This window comes from Perca flavescens, chromosome 15 (assembly GCF_004354835.1).
Source record: "Perca flavescens isolate YP-PL-M2 chromosome 15, PFLA_1.0, whole genome shotgun sequence".
Classification (NCBI taxonomy): domain Eukaryota; kingdom Metazoa; phylum Chordata; class Actinopteri; order Perciformes; family Percidae; genus Perca; species Perca flavescens.
Window position 1 is genome coordinate 5,644,291 of NC_041345.1, and position 18,096 is coordinate 5,662,386.

The 18,096-nt window shown below is 39.1% G+C and overlaps 1 protein-coding gene across 2 annotated transcripts; it reads right to left on the reverse strand.

Annotated features, from left to right (window-relative positions):
* Positions 1-1,374: 1,374 nt before the first annotated feature.
* Positions 1,375-13,457, reverse strand: csf2rb (colony stimulating factor 2 receptor subunit beta). Of its 2 annotated transcripts, XM_028599968.1 has the most exons (16): positions 13,379-13,457; positions 11,636-11,718; positions 11,318-11,472; positions 10,502-10,619; positions 10,204-10,385; positions 9,914-10,068; positions 9,261-9,405; positions 8,346-8,478; positions 8,109-8,257; positions 6,063-6,202; positions 5,775-5,949; positions 4,771-4,867; positions 2,909-2,975; positions 2,720-2,799; positions 2,385-2,547; positions 1,375-1,963 (listed from the first exon to the last, which is right to left on the reverse strand). In XM_028599968.1, exons 3-16 carry the CDS (start codon positions 11,430-11,432, stop codon positions 1,565-1,567), a joined length of 2,118 nt encoding a protein of 705 aa, XP_028455769.1. In that variant the 5' UTR covers positions 11,433-11,472; positions 11,636-11,718; positions 13,379-13,457; the 3' UTR covers positions 1,375-1,564. The 2 variants fall into 2 exon arrangements, with proteins under 2 accessions (XP_028455769.1, XP_028455770.1); XM_028599969.1 differs by lacking the exon at positions 11,636-11,718 and having other exon boundaries at positions 13,379-13,386.
* Between the last annotated feature and the right edge of the window lie 4,639 nt (positions 13,458-18,096).

Sequence of the window (18,096 nt, forward strand, 5' to 3'; positions counted from 1 at the left end):
CTTAAGGAAGTTCTAAAAAAGAAGACGTTTCTACACACCTCTTAAGAATCGGTGCTTAGACATGTACATTATGTGTGTCAATGCCTTACATGCTTGGAAATATACACATGGAAGTAAATAATTACTTTTCTGAGAATCTCTCTGACCATAGAACATTCCAATCAAGCAAAGCTGTTGATTTATATTATATAAGATTTCAAGGTGCTATTGTTATTTCATTCTGCTCTGGAATGTGTGAGGAAGTTTCCAAAAAGACAGGATTATTTAGTTTGCCCTACTGAAGTCCATCCCTTAGATTTACTGTACTTGCATTGCCCTCACAGGCTCAGCTCACTACTGCCCTCCATTGGTCAGACATCCAACCTGATGTTGGTCTGATAAGACATGCAAAATGGGTCCTTTCAAATGTGTAAAAACTAGGGCTGTCAATCGATTAAAAAAAATTAACTAATTAATTGCACAATTTGCTGTAATTAATCGCGATTAATCGCTTTTTTAAATTGAGACTGAAGCTTATAATAATGGATATTTAAATGCTAAATCACTTAACTTTGCAAATATGAAGAAAAAAACCAAACAAGGAAAGGTTCTGCTAAGTTCAGAATGTTTAATATCTTTCAGAACAACAGCAGCAACAATTTGGCTTATTTAGTCCTGCTGAAGGCTGCTGAAACGGCTAGAAACTGTTTGACTTGAGAGCAGATTTTTGTCACCGTCCCCGGCTGCTGTCGCCTGCTCTCGTCTACTTTACAGGCGAGGAGCAGTTCATCTCCAACGAGCCTATGTTCAGTTCATCTCCAACGAGCCTATGTTCAGTTCATCTCCAACGAGCCGAGAGTTCAGTTCATCTCCAACGAGCCTATGTTCAGTTCATCTCCAACGAGCCTATGTTCAGTTCATCTCCAACGAGCCGAGAGTTCAGTCGGCGGCAGGGCAGTCGGGACTCACCCGGAAATGGCGAGCGGAATGAGGTGACTAGAGTCTCTCAAAATCTGACGAAAATCTTCGAAACTGACCTTTGTTGAGCTGAAATGAAGACAGATTCAGCAACTGCACGGCCTATTTCTCGCTTAAAATGTTTTCAGAAACACGTTTCAGTGAACTATTTTAGTACAATATGAGATTGTATTCTGAACGGCCGCCATGACAGTCTGGCTTTGGATTTCCGGAGAAAACAAACCCATGTGACGCGTTCGTCCAATCAGCTGCCGGTTTTCATTACTTGGGCAACAATACAGAGTAGCGCCGCCTGCTGTTATGTAGATGTATTACGTTTCTCAGCCGCCACATGAAGTAAACAAACACAGCTGCGTTAATTTCGTTAATTTTTTTTAACGAGTTAAATATTAAAAAATGAACTAATTTAATTAATTAATTAATTAATTTTGACAGCCCTAGTAAAAACCTATTTATTATTACACATAAATGCATCTCTTCCACATTGAAGCAGATGTAGCTTAACATAAAGTGGAAAGTGTATAAAAAAAAATTGATTAATTGTTATAGCTGCTGAGAAAGCCTCATAAGGTCCTCCTTGATGTGCTCTTCCCTTGCACGTTGCAGGTCAATGTGATGCTCTCATGAAAGCTGCGGGGAGGTGGCAGTACCCAGAGGGCTGTGCGGTGCTCCCTTGCGGCCAGGGAGTGAAAAGTCCTGAGATGTAGGCTGGAGGTGGGTGGCTGCTGGCGGGCTCGCTGAGGCCCGGCTGGCCGTCCATCTTATCGGGACACTGTTGGTCTTGCTCAGCGCTGTCGTGCCTGTGTGTGTTTGTGCTGGCTTCGCTGTGAGATATGAGATCCTGTGTGGACCTGGAGACGCTGCGGCTGGGCAGACACACATAACCTTCCCCGTAAAGGCTGAAATTCACCGGGGAAGGAGACGCCGAGTCACCCGATGGGGTTTCTTGCTCTTTCTCCTTGTCTTCACGTTTGACATCCGTTGACTTGCAGCTTGGCTCCGGTGACTGTCAGAAAGGAACAATGGTGCTCAGTGTGACACTTCATCGCTGCAAACTAATGAATACTATGATGATTGTCATTTGCTAATCTATAAACTGATATATAGTAGACATAAGATTCAAGATTGAATGCTTTTTCAATGCCAACTAAGTTGCTAGGAATTCGGTGCAGTGTGCTCATTACAAAAAAACAAAGCATTCATAGCAGGACACACATGTAGACACATATAGACACAACAGTCTATACTTAGATCAGTATGTGCTCTTCTGAATTGTTTCTGTTCTCACCATATTTCCCTAGCACTCAAGTCATAATATAGCATTTTATCTGACATTATTTCAATTAAAGAAATAATTTCTCATTTGCATTTGAGTGCTTGAGAAATTCTGGATACCTGACAATTGAAACTGGCTGGGAGTAACTGACCTGACAGAAGATGTACGGCCCGCTGAAGCTCATGGAGGACGTGTCAGAGGCTTTAACCTTCTCACCAGGGCAGAGCAGGCTATCACACTTCCAGCAGCCGCCGTCCTGCTCCAGACAATTATTTTCAGTGTCCTTGGTTGGCCACAGCAAAGCGTCTGAAGAGCTGCAGCAGAGAGATAGAGAGAGAGAGAGCAGAGAATTGCTAGTAATGGATCTTTTCATGTCTTGCCTGAATGATTACGTCTGTATTCCACACATTCTCTATCTTTTCTTCTTATGATAGAACAATTTGTTATCATCATCTGTCTGGTAATGTCGAGTGTGAAACGCATTACCTTATCAACGCTTTGTCCAAACGCAGCACTTTGCAGATGGCCGTGCTCTCATTCTGCATGAAAGTCCCGCTGGTGCCAGACTGGATCACAAAAAGTACATCAGGGTTTACACATTACAAACTACAGTCAGACAAACACACAGCAGAAATGGAAATAATTCAATCACACTGTGGAATTATTCAGTCTCACCTTGAACTGAGACAGGATTTTGCTTTTGCCAGGAGACGGAACTGAGTCAACCCACAGAACTGCCCTCCTGTTTGTTCAAAATATAAAAAAGAGAGTTTTATTAAAGATGAAACATCATGTAATTCACAACACCTTCTTTGGCATGTAGGTACAGCCTGTTTAGTGTGCTTTTTTTCATCTTTTACAAAGCAATACATTTCTATAATGGCAACATCTGTACGTAGCGGTGCAAAGTAATGTGGTATTAGTATTAAATGTTATACTTTTTAGATTTACTTTGATTGCATTTTAGATTGATTTTTTTCATGTGTATGTACTCTAACCATAGATGCTTTTATATAGACCTTAGTGGTCCCCTAATACTGTGTCTGAAGTCTCTTTTATATAGGCCTTAGTGGTCCCCTAATACTGTGTCTGAAGTCTCTTTTATATAGGCCTTAGTGGTCCCCTAATACTGTATCTGAAGTCTCTTTTATATAGATCTTAGTGGTCCCCTAATACTGGATCTGAAGTCTCTTTTATATAGACCTTAGTGGTCCTCTAATACTGTATCTGAAGTCTCTTTTATATAGATCTTAGTGGTCCCCTAATACTGGATCTGAAGTCTCTTTCCCGAAATTCAAACTTGTTGCAGAATTACAGCCACTTGAGCCAGTCCCTCAATGAGCTTTCCTTAGGATGTGCCATTTCTGTGTCTTTAGCTGGGGGGGGGGCGCAAGGTGGAGGTGTGGCCTTGACCAACTGCCACTTTGCTCGTTTGAAAGCCATGATGTCTCTCTCTCATGGGTGGGCCAAATTCTCTGGGCGGGCAAAGCAGAGAAAGGGGAGGTAACCTTGCTCCTTATGACCTCATAAGGAGAAGATTCCAGATCGGCCCATCTGAGCTTTCATTTTCTCAAAGGCAGAGCAGGATACCCAGGGCTCGGTTTACACCTATCACCATTTCTAGCCACTGGGGGACTATAGGCAGGCTGGGGGAACTCATATTAATGTTAAAAAAACTCATAAAGTGAAATGTCCATGCCATGGGACCTTTAATATTAATGGACAGAGCATGTGTGATGTCACCCATTGGTTTGTGGAGATCTGCTATTCGTCGAGTTTGCCGTTAACGGGCAGCGATATTATGAATCCTACCATGGCCACGCCAAGACCCGCCCTTCAATAGCATTTATTGGCCAGGCGTCCATGCTTACGCAGGGTAACGTAACCCCATTTGTTCAGGTCCTATCCCCTGACCAATCAGCTATCCTAACCTTAACCCCTCGAGGTCAAATGCCTAACCCCAACCAATCGAGCTGCTTCGTAGGGCGGGTCTTGGCGTGGCCATAGTGGGATTCGTAATTTCGCTTACACGCGCAGCCATCCTGGTTGCGGATGTGACGATTTTAGACGAGAGGGAGGAGTGAGGGAGGAGTGAGGGAGGAGCCACGTTGCGTTACACACTTTTACTGGCAATCACATCATAGCCACGCCCTAAAACACCCCCTGCTTTATTTGATTTTTAAAATCAACGAGACCATAATTAAAAAAACGAACATCCTTCCATGTTGCAGAAGACTTAAAACTAGCGATTGAGACCATACACTGATTATGAAAATTTTTACAGAGGTAATAAATCAAGTGAGAAGTGGATCACTTCCTCATAGACTTCTACAGAAACCGAACTCCTTTTGCAACTGCACGTGTCGCCCCCTGCTGCAATTCAGACAGAATGCAGGTTTAAGGCACTTCCGCATTTGCAGCACTTCAACAAACTGGATGCGTTGTCCATTAATATTTGCAGTCAATGACTCTAACCCATTTATCTGATGGCTGTAGTTAGGAGGAAGCACAAATGCAGTATTACATAAATAAAGTACCTTTGACAAACCGGAATGGTGCAGTAGAGTGTGAGGAAGACTGCGGCCACAAACACACTGATGATGAAATAGATCAGGGTTGATAGGGACCAGGTGGCTGTCAGGGAACAGAAAACAGAAGTAATGATGATAATGACGATGATCATTCATGATATGTATTGCGATGATTGTTTTTGGCCCATGTCGTTTACGTTTGAATTACCCGGACACTAAAAAAATAAAAAAACACAATTAGAGGATAGAAAGTAATTCCCACAAGAATAAGTGACATCTGTTTCTGTATCATAGGAACAATGTTTAAGGATAATGAAGGGGGATATTATTTGAGATTTAAGAGGTACATTTTTGTTTAAACAACCTCTGGTACGAACTACTCTTAAAAGCATGTGTATTTCAGTTTGTAGGGGGTGACCTTGTGGAATGCACTAAACAATGAAATCAAACAGAGCCATAATATTACACAGTTCAAAAATAGATTCAAGAAAACATTACTTGACCATTACAGAAAGGGGACCTGCATATATTAATGGGAATGTACACACAGTTGTTGTATGACTTACAATTTTTGTATGCTGTATATTCATTTCGAATCAATTTTATTTATAGTATCAAATCATAACAAGAGTTATCTCGAGACACTTTACAGATAGAGTAGGTCTAGACCACACTCTATATTTTACAAAGCCCCAACAATTACAGTAATTCCCTCAAGAGCAAGCATTAGCAGTGGCAATTACGACAGTGGCGAGGAAAAACTCCCTTTTAGGAAGAAACCTCTTTTTGTTCTTTGACGGAATCGGATTGATTTGTATATGATGTATATGATGATGATGTGGTGTTTTGTCTTTGTTTTGTTTGATTTTTTTTCTTTTTTTTTCTCTTTTAAAGTGTGTTGATTGTTCGAGATAAATAACAAAAAAAATAAACTAGACAATGTACTTTCGACATCATGTGGAATGTATTGGCACTGCCTATATTTTTGTGCATGCTGCTACTGTATATACCCTCATGTGAGGTCCACTCCACAGGATCAGTCCATTCAGAGGGAATTCCCTTATAGTTGGAAGGGCCGACCAGCGACCTGACCCTGACCTGGTAGCACTGGGACGGGACAAGAGAGGCGTCCAGGATGCTCTCTGACATGGACCCCACTGAAGTGTTCAGCAGGACATCAGATCCCTGAAAAACGAATGCATATAGAATCCATTAAATGGTTTTTCATGGTTAGCATAAAGGGATTGCAATGTAGGCGTACAGCTGGACAGGAGGAAATCACTTTAATAAAAGCTCACCTGTTCCTGTGTCATGTAATACCAGACCTGATAATACAGTCTGACTTTTTTCATTTTTGCTGTGTTTGGCTTAGTCCATTCCACCACCCAGTTGATGTCTTTCTTCTTCACCTTTACCTGCTGCGGGGGGTTGGGACGAACTGCGCAACAAGAGAGTTTGTAGCATAAATGAGCCATGATGGAAAGATTTGTTGTTTTTTGGTTTGTTTTCAAAAAGCTTTTCCTATTTTTGCAACATCATTTCCCCAATAACATCATATCAAATTTAAGATATGGGTCTATCTAGTAACTCTGTGGTTCCAAAAATGTCTCAAAATCTAATCTCTAATTACATAGAAAAGAATGTTTCCAAATGTTAGTTACAAGAAAATGTAATTGATACAATTAAGAAAGTCATTTCTACTTTAATGGTCTTCCATTAAAACACACAATTTAAAGATTGTATAAAATAAGATGATATGTTACATTTCTTATTCCAATAAAACAACCCGTTTATGTATAGCACATTTTAAATAATTAAAATTAAAAATTAATTAAAATTGTCAGACACTAGTCTATTCAGTTTGAGCTTACTATAGATCAGCATGGGGTATAATATATGGGTATAATACTGGGTATACACATATTTTATCAAAACACATATGGCTCTTTTGGATCTAAATAATTTCAGGGTGGGGAGGCTGTCATTTGGAACAGTTTACCAGATGCTACTTTGAATCTATCAGAGTTTGTTTTTCTCTGTAAATGGAAAGAGTCTTTGTCTGTTTGTTTTTTTGGTGAATATTTGGATAAATAAGGGTGTTTAAGTTGTTTTATGACAACAAAACTAAACCAAAACCATGTTGTCTGATTGTATCTTATTGCCTGGGCCCAGTTTTTCAAAAGTAATCCAGTGGGATTTCGGATCACGGATTGGATCAAATCTTGGAAATGGGTTTTTCAAACGCAAAAGAGGGATTCCAAACTAAGATCAGATCACGTAATCCGATCTTACGTTTGATCTGGATCAAACCTGCGCTTTGGGTTTTTCAAAACTTTTAACTCGGTTTGGGATATATTTGATCCGAAAAAACAGGATTATCCTGATCCCATCAGAAGGGTGGATTCAGTTGTGATTTTTCGAACCAAATAAAATGGTTGACAGCTGTTAAATAAATGTCACTGTTGCTCACAGCTCTATAATTCCACAGTATATTAATGGCAGTGACAGTAACAAATACAGTAGTCTAGTTCAAAGTAATTTCTCACAATTAGATCTCTAATTGCATGTCCAGTGTGTCCTTCATTAGGTAAGAACACGGCTGGCTGTTCTGGTTCTACATCAGGCTCAGGTCCATCAAAATTGTCATCAAGAGGGACATGACGCTTGGTTGCGATGTTATGCAAAATACAGGCAAGGATTATGTTGAATGCCACCTTGGGTTTTACTCGCAAGTAGTTATGACACGCAAACGGAAAACCAAAAGAGCAGAAGTACAAATTGAACTGGGTAAAGAACAAATCTTGCTTACACAAATGCAGCAAAAAAAAAGTGCAGATGGAGATACATCTCCTAAAGGCAGATATGGAAATCATCTGTCCTGTAAATGACTTTTGACTATTGGATAGTATTGTTTTTGTTTTGTTATTTAACATTATAACAAAATAAGGAATGTCAAATGTTTCTGTTTATTACAGTGTTGCTGTTTCTTAAAATTAAAACAAACTTTTTGTGGCCACCGGTATTTTGCCTACCTGTTGTTCTTTGCTAAGCCACTAGGCTACACTGCTGGTTCCATTTAAGGCTCTGGTAAACAGGATTTGGTAATCCTGAAATTTGGGATTTGGATCACAGTGATCCAATCCAATGTTCCTTTAAAATGTTTTTGAAAAACTGGGCCTTGGTTATAAGCAGAAGGGGATGGGGATGCAGTAGTGCCCTTCAAACACTAGGTGGGGACACACATTAACATCACAGTTGCTCTGCAAAGCTCCCTGCAGATGAATCACCCCCCAACACTCTCAATGTCTCCTATATGTCGTGCCCTCGTTCTTGTGTCCACTCACTGTGTTGGTCGGCCTTAAAAGTCTTGGCATTGCGTAGTGGTAGGAGCTCCAGCAGCAGATGTGAAGGCTCTGTCAGCGAGCAGCTGTACCTCATCACCGCCCTGCTGAGGTCAGAGCTGACTTTTGGGTTCTTACAGCATCTGTTAGACCTGAAGGCAGGGATTATAAGGAGAGGATTGAAAAGATTATACCTGGATGCTTTTTTTCAGCCTCATCCAGGTGGTATAGTTGACTTACAGTGCAGTCTGGTTGCGTCGACATGCCAGCTCATAGGTAATGAAGAGAGCCACCTCTCTGCTCACCTCCCAGCTACACGTCACCTCCTTCTCTCCATCCAGCACACAGTGTAAACTGGGAAACTGCCCAGTGTCTAGAGCCAGAGAGACAAAGAGCTAATAACAACAACTGCAAAATTTCACTTTTCTCATGGAAATTGACAGAGAGAGAAGATTCGAAATGTGAGGAAAAGAGATAAGGAGCTTGATCTTAAAACAGTGCATAGCAGTGCCTAACAATGCCTAACAGTGCCTAGCAGTGCGTAACAGTGCCTAGCAGTACCTGACTTTTTGCTAGAAGCTAACAATATAGCTATGGCTGACCGTTGGCCTACTTCAGCATATCAACATTAGCTCACTAAGAACCTGGGAACCACAATCCTAAACTGGCAGTTTGATTTTAAGACCTATCTTTTATATGTTTAATTGTTTTAACTGCTCTTTCTTTAAATTCTCATACTGCACTGTACATTTTATTCTTGTCTTTTAATGCTTTTAAATTGTTTTTAATTGTTTTCTAACTGCTCTTTACATTTCATTCTTGTCTTTTAATGCTTTTAAATTGTTTTAAATTGTTTTCTAACTGCTCTTTAATATTTTATATAAAGCACTTTGAATTGCCTTGTTGCTGAAATGTGCTATACAAATAAAGCTGCCTTGCCTTGCCTTGATCTGTATTAGAAGAAAAGACCCTTGTAGGGTAATGTGGTACATGAAATATCTGAGCCAAATAGTTTTACTTAGAGGGGTTAGGGGGGGGTGAGTTTGAAAATATTTTGAACGTCAACGAGAATAATGTCACCCAACATCGCTTAGAGTACCTTTTAATAGATTGCATTTAGATTGTAAACGATGCTGAATGCTCTCTTTGACTTGCCTTGTTCAGTGTTCCAGGTCACCACGGGACTCCAGTCGCTCCACTGACCCACACTGGCCCGGGCCCTCACCCTGGCTTCGTACTTTCGATCCGGAAGCAACAACGGCTTCTCCAGTTTCATACTGGTGTTTGTGACGTCCTGAAACTGTGGACAGAATGAAAATAGATGTGTGAGTTTGAGTCAATGTCAAAAGTACAGTAGACCACTTTTTTTTCTGCTTCAGTTTGTGGGGAAAAAAAGAATTAGGGTTAGCAGCTAGCTAAAAGTCAACAATACTGTTAGTTTTTAGCATGGTAACTGACATGGTGAACATGGTAAATATTACACCTGCTAAACATCAGCATGTTAGCATTATCATTGTGAGCGTGTTAGCATGCTGACGTTGGCATTTAGCTAAAGGTTTGTGTTGAACTACAGCCTCACCGAGCTGCTGGCATGGCTGTAGACCATGCTCTTATACACGTTTCTTCTTTCTTTGTTTTCACTAATAAATGTATTAAAAACAAAATGTTTCAGAAATTTGTATGCATACAAAACTTATGCCATTCTAAAAAAACGTTTGAAACCCACTCCGTGTTTCCCACTAGAGTCTTGTGGTCAAACGCTGCTGGCGGGGTAACGTTAGCTATTGTACAGTATGTTTGATGCTAACCGTCCAGTTGTCCTGTCTGTCTGTCTTAAAGCTGAGCTGATATGTGAGGTTTTTGTTAAGGGAGGAGGAGGACGCATAGGCGCTGGACCAACTGAGCCGTCTGCCTCCATCACCTTCATCATGTGTGGACAGGTTCACTGGTGGCCGTGCTCTCACTAAAAAACAGAGGCAACGGTTCAAGTTATACAAATTATTAGTATTTAAGTGTTAAATTGTACTCATAAGCACAATTTATTTCCAGTATTATCTTCACAGTACAAGTGACAGTTATGGTTGACAGATAAACTCACAGTGCTGAGAAAGATCCAGAAGCTTGTGTGGGACAGATGAGCAAGGGCTGAGTGTCTTGTTCTTGAGGAAGAAGACAGTGTGCTGGATGCCAATGGAAAATGCACGGGTTTCGTATCTGCATTGGACAGTCCTGTGCTCACTTGCATCTTGTACTTCAGCACCGTGAGGCATACACTGCTCCCTGCGACAAGGACACAGAGCCGTGGGACAGCAATTTAAATATCCCCCCATAATCCTACATTATATGCTACGTCTCTTCAACCAGCCACACCCTACCTCGTAGCTAAACATCCTTACCTGTTGTTTTCTGTCTTGAACCAGAGCTGCAGTTTCATGTTTTTGTGTTCCCTCCACTTGCAGTAGACATAGGACACGTAATCATTATGGCACTGTAAGGATTCCAGCAGTGGAGACGCTGTAGGGAGGAAGATGTGATGTTTTCAGGTAATTGGACAATTACTGTGCAAAATAACTGTTTTGTGTGGGATTTATACTGTAACCAGTGGTTGACAAACTGTGAGATTCTTTACCTAAGTATAAGTAGTTATACAACATTGTAAAAAAAATACTCAATTACAAGTAAAAGTATTGCATTCAAAATCTTACTCAAGTAAAAGTATAGAATCATTTGTATATTATATGATTAATGTGTGATGAAAAAATTGATTTGCAATGAAAACAGGTTTAAATATGACTTCAGCACACTTTTTAAATTTTCATAAGAAAAGAAAACGTTAACTTTTTTTTCACTGAACAATTGATCACATTTTAGAGGCTGATTACATGTTTGGAGAATCATTATTTGCGTATCTGCAATTTAACTATCTGTCGGATGAAGGTAGTGTAGTAAAAAGTACTATTTTTCTCTCTGAAATGTGGTGGAGTAAAAGTACTTAGTTACATTCAACCACTGATTGTAACTATCCCTTATATTTGTATATCTTTATTTATTATTATATATACAATGTATCACACAAACTGTACAAAACACATCCCAGAACATACAGATTTAGCTGAGCAGTTATCCAATTGATAATCTGAAATATTCAAACTGAGACATTTTCAACAATGAATTCCTGAACAATCCCGAATGTGAATACTGCGGAGACTTACCGTTCTGTAAGCCGCTGTTCTCGTGGACGGTACAACAGTCTGGACCACAGAAGAGAGCCAGAGGAGGGAGCGTTGACCAAAGCACAACCCAGAAGAGAGGCATAATTCCACACATACACACCAGGTAGGAGCCCTCTTTATTTCTGAGCCGGTCTCTATAAAATTGAGTGTTTTCATATCATCCCAAAGTCCGTAGATAACATAGAGGTTGGGCATATACAGATAAAGTGAAAAAAGAGAGAGAGAGAGAGTGAGTGAGAGAGTTCATTTACTAGAAATAATGAAGAAATGACTCATGACCACACTACCAGTACTCACTTCCGCTTTAAGAGTCTGCTTATTATGATATGTCACCACACATCCGCCTGCCTCTTATCTCTCCTTCTCACATGTGATAGGCCCTGATAGAAAAAATAAATAAAAATTCACATGCTTTCACTGGGACTTGGGCAGTTAAATCTTAGCAGTGCTGATACAACGTAGCAGACACAGTACAATGAAAACATTCTCTCAGTTTTGCCCAAATTTTGTGGAGTACTGCATGATTTTAGAATTAAATATTTTGTCCTGGACTGATAGTCTTTTTAAAATATTTTTTTTAAATAGTACGATAATAATTCTGTTTCCATTTAGCTGTTAGTGTCCAATTTATTCCTATTTTAGATTATTATTTTATTTTTATTTTAACATTTGCTTATCTGTACCCAAAAGCACCTGTAAGTGGCCCAGTTATTTAAAGTAACTGTGTGGTTTCAAAATGTAAATCCATCCAGCACCCTAAAATAAAAAATAAATAAAAATCCATTAAGATTCTTTATCGGGTTCTAATAATCATAATATTAAGTTTAGTTTATTGTAGGATCCCCATTAGCACAGCTTCTCTTCCATGGAGGATAACACATTTATAACAAACAACAACATTTCTACAATTCTGAATGGTTATTGATTATAACTATAAACTGAATACGAAAAGAAATGTTTAAGAAATGTTGAATACACATTAGGGTGACACGTTTAGTTCTTTATTTACTTTCCAGGAATAATTTTTTTCAGTTAAATAGCTTCCCAATAATAAAATCATTATCTTACAAAGATTTCTAAATATTTTCAATGTTGATTAGATCCAAGTGACACACATAATCAGTACATTGAACACAACATCTTAGTATGTGTAGAACCCTTTCTTAAGTAAGAATAGCTTCAAATAAAGCAAGCAACATGCATTTAAAGAAAGTAAAATAACATGAAAAGACAACACAGTTAAGAAAATGGAGAAAAATGAAAGAGAGATGTGGTCATTTCAGCTCAATGATAAAACAAAGGGGGGATTTGTAAAGGTCACTCAGGCATAACAGACACCCTCACTTCTGCCTTTCTAGCTGCTATTTACAGTAGCAGTTTTGGGGGAAATCCCCTCCAGGAGAATGTGGAAATCCAAAACTGACATTGAAACCAAAAAATGTGGTGCGGCAGGTCGCACAGCAGCAGGTCTGACAGCAATGCTGACATGAAAAACTATCAGCCTGTTGAAATCAAAGGCAAACTGAGATTAACCCAAATGCAAGCCGATGGAAAACCATAGACAAATGACAATATGCGTAAACCATCTGAGTAGACATTACATTAAATTACAAAATTACAAATGTGTACGCTAACATTGGTCTTTGAACGATATGATCAGCTTTTACGTGCAAAATTGTTGCATTTCTTCCAGTGTCATTGTGTTACAAAATTCGTTGTAAAATTCACTGTAATTCAAGTCACGTCTGACTCACAGGATGTCGAAATGTCGTCACTCATTCCCCCAACACGTTTTAACAGCTGTAATAAAGAGCTTTGCCTTCCTCACCTAACCTATCTTTTCAGATTAATTACCGTGTCCTGACACCATGATGGCATGTTAGAGCTGAATATCAATACACATGAACTACTTTTATACAGTGATATTTACAGCATACAGACAATTTACAGCTGTGAAATGAAAACATTAATTTAAAGAATAAATGTGAGCAATATGACAAATCTTTCAAGACTTAATTTGTGTCCAGTAAATGATCTTACTTCACATAATGAAGACTGGATTTCCTCTGTCTGTCTGTCACTGTTGCTGCCTTCTTGTCAACTGGCTCCTCCATTGTCGGGAACTCTGTGGGAGTTTCCTCTGTGACGAGTTCAGTTTCCCTTCTCTGTCCACTGTGACACTTAATGCCATTTTTCCTTCTTCTTTCACGGTTTGTGGAGCTGATAGTCTTAATTAGCTATGTATTAACTCATTTGGCAATGGCTTGAATGTAACGGCCATTCACTAATATCAAAAAGTTCCTCACTAAAGCTTTAAAGTGACTGTGTAACCTTTTAATGTTTCTAAAGATCTGTCATTTTTCATACAATGGTCTTAAATGACCTGTAACAACAAACGAGACTAACAGTGAAAAGAATGCTATTTTTATATAGTTTTTAGTAAGGCATCTGGCCGGGTCCGATTTTTCCTGCAAAGTCACAGAATGATTGGCGGCAGGTAGACTGCGCTACAGTCACACATTCTAACGGGTCACAGATTTTTTTGTGTTAGCGTATGTCAGCGGAGCCAGGTAAAGCAGGAGATTTCTTTATATAGACCTAATTGTATTTTCATGTTATTTTAGAAGTTATCGGTTATGGCTGATACTGGGGCAGGTCCATCACAGGAAAAAAAGGAAATTAAACGAAGAACAACTAAAAGCTAAAAGGGAAAGTGAAAGTCAGGCTTTTAACAGAGACAATTACGGGATTGTAAATGATTTAAAGGTCACATGGCATGAAAATTTCACTTTATGAAGTTTTTTTAACATTAATATGCGTTCCCCCAGCCTGCCTATGGTCCCCCAGTGGCTAGAAATGGCCACTGGCCAATGGTCAATGCCTTTGAGAAAATGAAAGCTGAGATGGGCCGATCTGGAATCTTCACCTTATGAGGTCATAAGGAGAAAGGTTACCTCCCCTTTCTATGCTTTGGCCGCCCAGAGAATTTGGCCCACCCATGAGAGGGAGAGAGAGAGAGAGAGAGAGATCATGGCTTTCAAACGAGCAAAGTGGCAGTTGGTCAAGGCAGCACCCCCCATGCACCTTGCCCCCCATCCCACACACACAGAAATGGCACATCCTAAGGAAAGCTCATTGTGGGACTGGCTCTTATGGCTGTAATTCTGCACCAAGGCTGAATTTCGGCAAAGAGACTTCAGATACAGTATTAGGGGACCACTAAGGCCTATATAAAAGAGACTTCAGATACAGTATTAGGGGACCACTAAGGCCTATATAAAAGAGACTTCAGATACAGTATTAGGGGACCACTAAGGTCTATATAAAAGAGACTTCAGATACAGTATTAGGGGACCACTAAGGTCTATATAAAAGCATCCAAATAGCACCATGTCATGTGACCTTTGATTTTCTGTCTGAGCAAAACTACAGTAGGCCTATGTGACCTCCCCTTAATGCTAACTCAGTAATACAGTGGGTAATACAGCTCTGTAAAGAAAAGACCTTTCCAACAGCAGGTGTGGTAAAAACACTACTACTTTTGTCCAAAAATTGCAGATTAAGGCTTAGTACAACTGCTTCTAGCCGACACTGGCCCATTAATAAAACGCCGTATTTGAGCCAGCGCGAGTAAAACTGCTTTTAACCGACACTGGCCCATTAATGAAACGCCGTATTTTAGCCAGCGCGAGTAAAGCTGCTTTTAGCCGACACTGGCCCATTAATGAAACGCCGTATTTTAGCCAGCGCGAGTAAAGCTGCTTTTAGCCGACACTGGTCCATTAATACAACGCCGTATTTTAGCCAGCGCGAGTAAAACTGCTTTTAGCCGACACTGGCCCATTAATGAAACGCCGTATTTGAGCCAGCGCGAGTAAAACTGCTTTTAGCCGACACTGGCCCATTCATAAAACGCCGTATTTGAGCCAGCGCGAGTGAAACTGCTTTCAGCCGACACTGGCCCATTTATAAAACGCTGTATATGAGGCAGCGCGAGTAAAACTGCTTTAAGCCGACACTGGCTCTTCATAAAAAGCCGTATGTCAGCCAGAAGTGTTGTGTACACAGTTGGCACGACTCTGGCCCATTATCTTTACTCCGATGCCGACACTGAGCCGACAGTAGCGCTTTTCAGCCGGAATCGGCCCAAATGTGCTTGCTATCTGGGTTCTATATAAGAAACTACACAACTAGACATGTTCCAGCAGGAATGTGAATTTGGAGAAATTTACTAACATTAGCAACCAAGATTACGGGTTTTCCTGATGTTAGCATGTAGCTATATGTAGCAGTGTATGTAATGTAAACACTGCAGTAAAGTGCCTTAAAGGTACAATATGTAACTTTTCTGCATTAAAATGTCTTAAAACGACCATACCTATATTATATATATTTTTGAGTTGTGTATAGTTACACTATCCCAAATGTTTCCATCAAATGACAAACCCAGAGAAATCTGTTATTTTATTTCAGACACGTCACGTTTCATTTGGTCGCCCGTCAGTGGCGTCATATAACCTTTTACCAACCAGTTACTCGTAACTTCTGTCAAAACACGGGCACCCAGATGCTACGTTCGAGAGTAATTGTAAATTATACAATGTCACAGAAAAAAATACTGGTAACACTGCTTTTTCTGCCAAAAGGCATCATTTTGTGATTAATTACATGCAACTTTGCAACACAGTAATACAGCAGAAACTTTATTTATTGATACATATCAATATTAATCCTGCTTAATGTTACTACAATGTATGTGCTGATTGACAAGTAGCTAATGTTAATACTAGCTAATGCTTGGTGGATAACATTATAGGGTTACAACGTCATTCAACACGCTCATAAAGTTATTAGTAGTATGATTGTTTTGACCATGGATAAAAGCAGCACTACGCTAACCCACGAATAAGTTCACAGGTAACGTTAACGTTAGCTGTATAGATAGACGATTAATCTAATGCTAATATAGCCGGCTAAAACACTCCGGTCTGCCTGCCTACAGTTAGCTAGCTAAATTAATTAACTAATTGCCAGCAGCTAAAACCTGCTAACGTTAGCCGCTAATGTTGCTACCAATACAGATTGAATCAAGAAAAACGTAATTATGTTGGGGAAACTGCAGCTATTTTATTAGCATGACATGAATAAACGTTACTAAACGTAACGTGAATAAACTCGAACGGGTAAACTCGTCCGTGAACAGATGCATTCTAATCGACGATAGTGTTTAGCAATAAAAACTTCCATAATTCCACGCAACTTCCCAACGTCATCAAACGTCTGTGTTTACAATCCATTGTTTTGGTTGAGCGACCCCTAGCGGCAGAAAGTTACATATTGTACGTTTAAGCAGATTACTATAAATTGACGTTGACTTGAGCCGAAAGAAGAAAACAACTGTAAATAAAATCTGCTGAATCAAGAAACCTGCTAAATTTGAACAGTTTTACCTTACTCAGGCCACTCACATGTTGTGTTACATTACTTTTACATTTCCTGTTTAAATGCAATAAATCACAAGCAATTTTACTTTCTGGTTACACAGAGGATACATGGCTACATCTTTTGGTTTCATTAAACAGCCTACTGAAGATTTGCCAGCTAAATAGAAGTATCAGTGGTTAATCGACCGCATGCTTTGAGATAAGTGCACATTTCCTTTTTTGTTTTAGCTCTGCCACATCTAACCGAAACCTCTGTCTCTAAGATATCCTGCTCAGAATGTTTGTTTACATTTTGAAACACTTACAAATGACCACAATTATATTATTGTGTACAGCTACTGTTCCTTAAACTGTCTTACTTAAGTGAATTTAAACGCCCCACAGAACTGGCCCGACCTCACTGCTGTCAATCAAAGATGGGTGTACTTGAACTTATCTTCAAAGTGTGATCATGTGGTGCACCCACTTCTTTTGAGGGGGAACAGTTTCACAACTCTGTTAGTAAAATGTAGAATTTTGTCTTAAGAATTCAAGCACGAGTTAGATTAGATTAGATTAGATTAGATGGTTAAGAGCGTAAAATAGTTTAGTATACAGGATAAAATATCTATTAATAATCTGGATGATGGAGATAAAAGTCTAAAATATCCCATCTATATTATTTCATTATCAATGAATTGAGCATATTTGCAGAGGCGTAAAGTAACATTTGAATGTACTTAGAATGTACTCTGTAGAACTGTACTTAGGTACAGTACAATATTGACGTAGTTGTACTTGATTATCTTTTTATTTTATGCTACTTTAGGTCTCTACTCTATGGAGGAAATATTTATTCATAATTCAAATTGAAAGTCCAAAGAGAAATTGAAAGTCCAAAGGGAAATCAAAGCGAGATCAAATTAAAAATATTATTATTTTTTAAATTTTCCATTTGGCTTTGGCTTTTGAATTTAATATTTGGCTTTTGAATTTCAATTTAACATTGGATTTTAATTTTCATTTAATATTTGGCTTTTGAATTTCAATTTAACATTGGATTTTAATTTTCATTTGGCTTTTGAATTTCAATTTAACATTGGATTTTCATTTTCATTTAATATTTGGCTTTTGAATTTCAATTTAACATTGGATTTTAATTTTCATTTGGCTTTTGAATTTCAATTTAACATTGGATTTTAATTTTCATTTAATATTTGGCTTTGAATTTCCATTTAACATTGCCTTTTCATTTGGACTTGACACATGTCAATGTAAATGAGGAGGCGTGGCCCAAAGGCTGGTGGGAGGGTCTGAAACCAAAGGGGTGCAGAG

Excerpts from the sequence above, each read along its gene's own strand:
- csf2rb (XM_028599968.1), bottom strand. The coding sequence starts at position 11,432 with ATGTGTGGAATTATGCCTCTCTTCTGGGTTGTGCTTTGGTCAACGCTC. Across the intron at positions 10,386-10,501 it reads TTCAAGACAGAAAACAACAG|GGAGCAGTGTATGCCTCACG; the intron begins GTAAGGATGTTT and ends TCCTTGTCGCAG. Across the intron at positions 6,203-8,108 it reads TTTTAAGGCCGACCAACACA|TTCGTCCCAACCCCCCGCAG; the intron begins GTGAGTGGACAC and ends CTTGTTGCGCAG.